Source organism: Sorex fumeus, unplaced genomic scaffold, assembly GCF_029834395.1.
Source record: "Sorex fumeus unplaced genomic scaffold, SorFum_2.1 ptg000122l, whole genome shotgun sequence".
Lineage (NCBI taxonomy): Eukaryota > Metazoa > Chordata > Mammalia > Eulipotyphla > Soricidae > Sorex > Sorex fumeus.
This window is the reverse complement of record NW_026606179.1, coordinates 38000378-38009371: the sequence shown is the minus strand read 5'-3', so window position 1 is coordinate 38009371 and position 8994 is coordinate 38000378. Positions and strand designations below refer to the sequence as shown.

The following is an 8994-nucleotide window of genomic DNA, read 5'->3' as shown; positions in this document are numbered from 1 at the left end:
CCTGACCCCCCACCCCACCCCCAGCACCTCAAAGCAGGACCAAGCCTCTGACCATCATGCCTGCAGGGGGTGGAGGTAAGAGTATCCCAAACTTCAGAGCCTAGATGTCTACGCAATAGAAACCCAGGGGAAATGCAGACATTTGCCCTAAATGCCTTAGAGGAGCAACAGAGGGGCTGGGGGCTGCTCTCAACATCGTCCAGCGTGTTCTGAGGACCCCGGGGCCAAAGCTCCCTGGTCGAAAGGCCTCTGAGGCCCGGTGCCAGGTGTGGGATGCTCGCGGGGCGCTAAGGTTACTGGCGGAAAGGGAAAACCCTTATGTAAGAGGGTGCTTGAGGCGTCCGCGCCTGTCTGTAATCCGAGAGTTCGGCCCGGGTTGTTTAGATAAAGGAGGGCAAACTCTGGGTGGGTGTGGCCGAGAGCGCCCCACTGACCCCCGAGCCCGCTCTGGAAGGCTCTCCCGACCGGCCGGGGCGGGGTTTGCGCGGGGGCTGCACCACTGCCCGACCCGGCTCGGCGCAGAGCCCGGCGCGCGGCTGTCCCGGCACCATGCGGCTCTTTGCGCTCGCCCTGCTCTCCGCAACCTTGGGCGCGACTTGCGGTGAGTCCCCGGCGGGCGGGCGGGCGGGCGGGCGGGCACTGGGGGCACGCGGGGAAACCTTTGTCCGGGAGCCGATGCGCGGGAGAGTCCGCGAGCAGCAGCCGCACAGCAAACAGGTCTGGGCCCGCAGCCCCCCTGGCTCTGTGGTTGCCTAGATCAGGGGAGAGGACCCCCCCTCCCCAACACACGCACGCGCGCGCGCGCACACACACACACACACACACACACACACACTCACGCATGCATGCACGCACGCACACACTCCCCATCTGGGCCAGGGAACAGGACCTTCCCTCAACACACACGCACCCACACATCCTCTCTCTCTCTCTCTCTCTCTCTCTCTCTCTCTCTCTCTCTCTTGCACACACACATATTCTCTCTCACATACACACACTCCCAAGACCTGACCCCCAACACACACTCACACACTCACACTCACACACACACATTCTCCCCATCCTAGACAGGGGACAGGACCTCCCCTTAGCACACACACACACACACTCTCTCTCTCTCTCTCTCTCTCCCCTCACTCTCTCTCTTTCTCACACACATATACACACACTCACATACACAACCTCCCACCCCCCCCACACACACAAACACCCCATTTGGACCAGGAAGACAGGACCGCCCCAACACAACACTCTCCCTCCCTCTGTCTCTCACTCCCTTTTCTCTTCCTCCTCTTTCCCTCTTTCTCTCTCTCTCTCTCTCTCTCTCTCTCTCTCTCTCTCTCTCTCTCTCTCTCTCTGTCTCTCTCTCTCCCCTTCCCAGACATTCCCATCCTCCTACTGCAGCCTCTCCACTTTCCTCATGCCCCACCATGTGCCCGGGAGAGCCTTTGTTTCTGCTTAATTAGGATGCCAGAACCGGCCAAGTTCTGCAGGGTAGGGCAGCTGAGCAGAATATTCAAACTGCCCCTCTGAAGTCAGAGTCTGTGGGGTCGAGTCCCAGCTCAGCAGCTCAGCCCCTAGCTTGTGGTGCTCTTGTGGGCCAGGGACACGTGACTTCTCTGGGCCTAATCCAATCTCACCTGGCTACCCTGAGGATGAAAGAAACGGTTGTTTTCAAGCCTGAGGCTCCTGGTACACAGGAAGTGAACCCGCCTTTCACCCCCCTCCAACCCCCCCCCGAAAAAAAAAGGCTCCATAAATAAAGGGGCTAGTTTGCAATAAAGTTTGCAATGTCAGTGGGCTGATAAGGGGATTGGGGTGTGGCACCGGGCAGTCCATGGAGTGGGAGCTGCCCAGCCCTGGAAAGGGAGAAGGCCCTGCAGGAGGGGGGACAGGTGGGCTGGTTTAGGCTTCCCTGTCACCAGCCCTGGGCCAGCGGGGTGATTAGGACAAGAATGACCTGGCCCCTTGCTGGAGATGTGCCCATGAGGAAGGATCCTACAGGCTCATGCACAGGATCCTACATCTTCAAGTTGACCCACTCTATGCATTGGTTAGCCCTGCAGGGCACGAGGAAGGGGTGGGGGGTAGGGGGTGAGCCCTGCAGGATCAGCCAAGCAGCCCATGTCAGCACTGCAGAATGCAGAGTTGGGGCATGGTGAATCCAGGGTGCAGAGAGGGCCCCAAGAACCCATGTGCTTCTTCAGGAGAGAGATATGCACTTGCCCAAGGTCAGCGGGAGGCACCTGCGTGCCCCTAGTTCCAGAGCAAGTTCCGGCAGGGTGGCGCCTTATCTGCTCAGGCCTCGCCAGCATTTCTCTGCGTTCTGCTTCCCGGGTCCTGGGAACCGCCAGGAGCTGAAGGCCAGGGCCGACTGAGAAGAGGCATATCAGGAAAGAGCATTGCCTCCCTGACTGCTGGCGCCCGTTTCCTTCTCTCTCTGAGAGATGCTCAGGCTGCCTTGCGGTGCCGGGAGGTGGGGGGACTCCCAGCCATACTTGGTTTAATGCTTGCACTTACCAGGGCAGAGTTTCTTGAACCTAGAGGTGTTGGGAGCCACCCAGCAGTGCTCAGGAGGCCATGCAGTGCCGGGCTTCAAACCCAGGTCCCTTGCTTGTGCTTCTGACCACTGACTTACCTACTCAGCCCCAGACATTCCATGTTCCTCGTTCCAAGGTCCCTATGGCCTGCTTCCCCATCCTCTGCTTCCTCACCTGTAAAATGGGCACACTAACCCCTACCTGGCCAGTTCCTGTGAGGGTTCCATGTGAGTGGGCTGCACGTGGGCACATAGAAAGTGCTCAGTGTGCCAACAGGTTACAGAACAGCACGTGTGACCACTGCCATCATTTCCATTACTCTCCCCTCCTCTGGGCTTCACTCTTGGCAGTCGCCCTCTCTCCTTCTCTCCCTTTCTGGTTGACAGGGGGATGGGAGGGCTTTTGAGGGGGAGCCGGCAGATATCAGAAGTGCCTTCTCCAGAGGGTCACGTTGGTTGGGCAGCCTCAGCAGCCTCCTCCCTCGGTTGTGGAAACTGGCTGGGGGGACCCCAAGCGGTTGGCAGGCTGCATTCACAAGACCTGCCAGTACAGCAAAGGAAGCCCCAGGGACAGGGGTCTCGGGTCCAGGGCCACTCTGGGGAGTGCAGGAGCACCCAACCCCACAGCCATGCAGTTATACTTTGTTTTTTTCTTTACTCTGTCCGGCTGCGTGTAGGCCCCGCCCCCAGTACACAAGCCCCGCCCTTCCCTTAGGTCTGAGACTCTGCTGGGGGGGTCCCCACCCGGTAGATCCTGCTCCGTGGGTAGGCTCCGCCCCAGCGTGTAGGCCCCGCCTCCTTCACGTAGGCCCCGCCCCTCCCCTTGGCGCTGAGACTGCCCCGCCCTCTGTGAATATGCCCCGCCCCTTTCTCGTAGGCCCCGCCCACTGACCTGAGGTCTGGCTTTCCCCTGCCCCAGTTCAGTCCCGCTTACAGTTGGCTCCAGGCAGCAGTCCCCGAGCTGTTCTGGGAAAACCCACAGCTGCGATCACTCCGTCCTCCTGCGGGTCAGTCACCCCATTCCAGAGCTCCGAAAGGCAGGCCTCAGTCCAGCCAGAGTGCTGGCTGTCTATTACCCTTCTTCACCTCCTTAACTCCGGGTTTCCCCAGATGCTCCCTACCCCCACACCTGGGTCCCACCCGCCCTGGCGGAAGGTCTGTATGTCTGTCCTGTGCGCCTCATCTTTCCCTCCCTTCCCTCCCTCCGATCATTCATGGTTTGCATCTGCCTTGCCCTGCCCTCCTTCCTGCCTTCCAGGGGCATGGGAGGTGCCAACTTCTTTTTTTTTTTTGGCTTTTTGGGTCACACCTGGGGATGCTCAGGGATTAGTACTGGCTCTGCACTCAGGAATCACTCCTGGCAGTGCTCAGAGGACAGAACCAGGTCAGCCACGTGCAAGGAAAACGCTCTCCCCGCTGCACTATCGCTCCCACCCGGGTGTCTCCCTGGCACTGCCTGTGGCCTGTCTAAGGATGGAACCCAGAACCCTCCTCCGATCATTCTTTTCTTCAGTGATCCCCATATCTGGGGAAGAGATCCTCACCACATTCTTTATCAAAGTGCCTTAAAGTGAGAAAAGAGAATCTTTGTTCAATGCAACAAATTCAGAAAACAGGTCATCTGCCATGACAACCCCCGTGACCCCCCACTCCCCTCCCCCAGGACATCTTGAAATAGATGTTTCTAACGAAGTTGACCTCAGTGTGTTTGCAATAATCAGCAACCGTAACAGAGGAGTGACCTTAATGGCCTCAGTGAGGGCCTGGCTATTAATAGCCTGAGACATGGGTTCTGTTTTGTAACTCTGCACCTCACGTGGCGTCTGCATCCTTGGGTCCCTTTCCTAAGACCATGGGTGGGCTGGAAGGGAGATGTGGACGTTTTTGTCTCAGTCCAGGAGGCTGAGGACTGGAATCGTTTCTGCAGAGCAGGGCATTGACCAGCAGAGGCTATTGAGGGCAGACAAGCAGAGACTCCAGGGGTGGGCATGTGGCAGTGTCTTTCCTGAAGGATCCCACAGAGCTGTCACCAGCATGGGGTGAAAGTTGCAGGGAGATACGTTCGGGCTGTGTGAATACGAAGGTTCTGCTCTATAGAGAGCATGAGGCAGACTCTGCCCCCGCCCAGTCCTTCTCTCCCCAGTGGAGAGCTACCAGGAGAATCTTCTCCAAGGGAACAATGGCCCCCCGCCCTCCGATACACACACATTACCACCATGGATGCGTACACACACACACACACACACGCACGCACGCACACGCACACACAGCACCTGTCCATGGCTGCTTCTGATGTCACCACAGGAAGCCCAGACTCTCAGCCTGGCCCTGTCCCCGGCCCCTGGGACAGACATGGTGCTCTCTGTAAGGTGGTACCTGCTCCCCAGACGCTGTGGAGGCCTTGCTTTGTACCGCTGTTCTCTGTGTCCCCTCGTTACCTCCTTCTGAATGGAGGACCCATTCCAGGTCGAGTCCTGTGTGTTACCTCCCAGTAGAAGGCCCCACCCCCTCCCCGGCTTCCTGTAGCCCCTTGCTGTTGGGCCCGTGTTGGGGACTGACCACTTTCTGAACCCCAGCAGAAGGCCAGGTGAGAGCACAGCTCAGTATCCCTCACCCTGATACCTGCCTGCAGCTCAGCCTAGGTGCCTAACGGAGAATGACTGAAAGTTCCCAGAAACTGGGGTCCAGGGTGCTCCTTGCTTTGAGGCCCTTTGACTTTTGAATCCGGTTGGCTCCTTCACATGACACCTTGCCCGAGTGAGTTCCTGTGTTCAGTACTCTAGCTCCAAGTGCCCCCCCTAGGCCGCCAGCACTGCAGGGTTGGCCCTGGTGCCCACCAGCCATGCCAGGCCTGCACAGCGAACGCTTCTCAGGCCAGCCAGGCTCCTTAGCACCAGTAATGGCCTCCCCAGGCTCCCGAGCACCACTGGGGAGCTCCCTCCCCCCACAACAACAACAACAACAACAACAAATGCAAGAGGAAACTGAGACTTGGAGAGATGGAATGACCCATTCAAGGTCAAATGCAGAAAGCGGCAAGAATCTGGGTCAGACCTGGTGACCTTTCACCTCTGACATGTCCTTGTTCTTCTCCATGTCCAGCAGGTCATGCACCCTCCCCGCCCGTGGTGGACACCGCACAAGGCAAGGTCCTGGGAAAATATGTGCACATGGAGGGATTTGAACAGCCCGTGGGCGTCTTCCTCGGAGTCCCCTTTGCCAAGCCCCCTCTGGGGTCTTTGAGGTTCGCTCCACCAGAGCCTGCAGCACCATGGAACTTCGTGAAGAACACTACCTCCTACCCGCCTATGTAAGCCAGGGGTGTGGATCTTATACCGGGGGTCGGGGGGTGGGGTGGGGGTGTTTATCGCAGATCGAGGTGGGAAAGGGCCAAGGATCTTCTTCTTTTAATGTGTTCTGAAACCCTCAAGATATTGTAGATCCTTAAAAACATTTCAGAACTTTCTCAGCATTTTAGAGTTCTGTGTTCAACCACTATTGCTGGAACAGTTCCTGTTTGTGGCACATTCCAAGGTCCTGGGGTCTGTGAGTGGTTCCACCTGTTAGTGTTCGAAGGATTCTGCAGCAGGGAGTCCCTCAAACACAACTAGCCAACAAATCCCTTTGGCGCTGTGCTAGAAAGTAGTGGGCGCTCTGGCAAGAAAGAAGAGGTTGAGCAGGGAAGGGGGGCCCCAGGAATTGATGATTCTATTCATTCTTCTCTTGAACTTTGCTATTGTTGGGGAATGGTGTGGGCCAGGGGAGTGCTTTGGGGAGTCCACTGGAAAAGTTCTCAACTTCCAGGCTGAGCTGCCTAGTGGTAAACTGGGTGGTGACGGTATGTTTCAGTTGTCCTGATTCAGCCAAGAATCTCACAGCTGCTCATCAGGGCACCCCGGACATCTGCAGGGAAAGATGCAGATTTGGCCTCATCTCAACGAGGCATTTGTAGGATCTTCCAGGGCTGTGTCTTGCCATTCTCCCTCCCTTCCTCCACCTCCCCTCTTCTCCCACTGTTCTCTTCAGCCCTTCTCCCTTTCTTCCACTTTCTTCTTGCCCTCCTCCTCTTCTCCTCTTTCTCCTTTGCACCCTTTCTTCCCTCCCCTTCTCCTTTCCTCTTCTTCGTTTAGGAAAATAACAGTCACTGTTTTTATTCCCTGATTGGAAATGTAATTCAGCCTTATTACAGATAAGTTAGGAAGTACAAGCAAGTCAATGCAAGAAAGTAGGATCGTTTAGGATTCTGCCACCATATGAGAAAACTGTTCATATTGTGGATTGTTTCCCTGGTCTTGGTTGCATATTTCCTTCCTTAAAAATAGAATTGCAATACACAGATACTTCTGACACCTGCATTTCTCATTTATAAGTATGTCACAAACATTGTTCTATGTCATTAAATGTCACAGCCTGGCATTTAATTGTGGCATTTCATATTGGGCATTGCATCATAATTCAGTTACCTGCTCTCTTCTTTGGAGGATTATTCAGTTGCTTTTAATAATAAAACAACATTGTGATAAACATTTTACAGCTAAGTCTTTATGCATATTCATGAGAACTTTTGGATAACTTCCGAGAGATAGCATTTCTAAGTCAAAGAATATAGACATTATGTTCAGTTTCCCTCCAGAGATGTCATTCACACTCTATGAATATATGAAAACTCCCATTTCCATGCTTGCAGTGATTTTTTTTAAAGCTATCACAGAGGCAAACTGGTAATAATAATAAAAATCCTCATTATTATCATCCCTCTGTATGATTTGAATGACATATATCTGCCTTTTGGGCAATATTAGTGTTACTGAATTCATTTCCCCTTTTTGGACATTTGCTTCCTCCTTATGGTCCTTGTGCTTGGCGGTCTGGATTCAGTTTCTCCAGGATGGAAATCGGGAAGGCCACATTGGCCTTCTGCCTGTGATAGCCAGTCACCACATTGGGTCCTTCCTGTCCCGGTGAGCAGAGAGCACACTGCGGGCAGGGCCAGCCTCGGGGACACATTGTGTACAAAGTTCATTCTTCACTTGAACTTGGCTGTTGTTGGGGAATGGTGTGGGCCAGGGGAGTGCTTTGGGGAATCCACTGGAAAAGTTCTCAACTTCCAGGCTGAGCTGCCTAGTTGTAAACTGGGTGGTGATGGTATGTTTCATTTGCAAACTGAATGTGTCAAAAGGTGCAGGTTGGGATTGGGAGGAAAACTGGGGATAATGGAAGAGGAAGGTTACACTGGTAGTGTTGGGACACTAAATGCTGGAAGCAAGAACAACTTTGTAAATCACATTGTTTTTCAATCAAAATCAATTTAAAAAAAAATAGAGCCGGGGTGTATCTCATGATAGAGAGAGTATTTGCTTTGCATGGATAGGACCCTGGGTTTAAACTTTGATGCCGATTTAATTATTAATGAATAAAGGAATGCTTTTTTTTTAAGCCTAAAAAAAATTGAAAGAAAAGAATTGAATCTGCATATCAGGGTGTCTCCTGGCCATGAGAGTGTCGGCAGGGATGCCAACTTCTCTGTGCCTGCCTCAGTTTTTCTGCAAAATGGGGCTGATAGTCAGCTCAGGGGCTGGGTGAGGATTAAGTGATTAGGCATATGAGGGGACCTTGTGGCAGTACCCAACCTGCTGGGAAGGCTCAGGCAGCATCGTGTGGCCTTTGGGAGGCCTGTGTCGGGACAGTCCACTGTGCTTGTGGCCTGATAGGGAATCTTCATGTCTCGGGGTTGCCAGACTGTCTAGAAATCAGGCCTTCCACTTGGATCTGGCAAACTGTGGCCCAGAGCAGGCAGGGCACTCACCCAAGGTCACCCAGCAGATGAATGGCTGAGCCTGGACCAGATCAGGCCTCCCTATCTCCCCTGCACGTCCCACCTCCCCACCTCCGCCCCCCCCCCCCCCCCGTTGAGTCCTTGTGGACCCCAACGTCCTTGGCTTTGAGTGGCTTCTCCTAGTTTTGGGGCGGGGCTCAGGAGGTTCCAGGCTGCAGGCTGCAGGCTGTCAGGGCATGGAGCAGGTTCCTGGAGGGGAGAGCTGGCCAGCTCCGGCCTCCCCGCCCGGACCTCTCCAGGCAGCCTCCAGCTGGATAGCTCTGGCCTCTTTGCACCCTAGCGCCCCAAGTCCACAGCCCTGGACCCTTCCTTAGCTCTGCTGACCCCCAGGCTGTCTCCCTTGGCCCCTCCAGGTGCTCCCAGGATGCTGTGGGTGGCCAGGTGTTGTCTGAGCTCATCACCAACAGAAAAGAGAACATTCCTCTCAAGTTTTCCGAAGACTGTCTCTACCTCAATATTTACACTCCCGCTGATCTGAGCAAGAAGAACAGGCTGCCGGTAAGTAGCGGAGAGCACTAGAGGGCTGAGCCTCCGGTGGAGGAACAAGGAGGCAGCAAGGCCAGGGAGCAGGGGGATGGCACCGCAGCCTGACCGCACATGCCCAGCAAGCTGCCCCCCT

General features: G+C 55.0%; 1 protein-coding gene across 2 annotated transcripts in view; it reads left to right on the top strand.

Annotated features, from left to right (window-relative positions):
- The first annotated feature begins 472 nt into the window (after nucleotides 1-472).
- Nucleotides 473-8994, top strand: part of CES1 (carboxylesterase 1) — a 32971-nt gene continuing 24449 nt past the window's right edge. Inside the window, exons 1-3 of one of the 2 annotated variants that reach the window (XM_056135942.1) lie at nucleotides 473-601; nucleotides 5642-5849; nucleotides 8729-8873. In XM_056135942.1, the coding sequence (XP_055991917.1) occupies nucleotides 550-601; nucleotides 5642-5849; nucleotides 8729-8873 (405 nt within the window). In that variant the 5' untranslated portion in view covers nucleotides 473-549. The remainder of the gene's footprint in view (nucleotides 602-5641; nucleotides 5850-8728; nucleotides 8874-8994) is intronic. The other variant, XM_056135943.1, reaches the window with a different exon arrangement.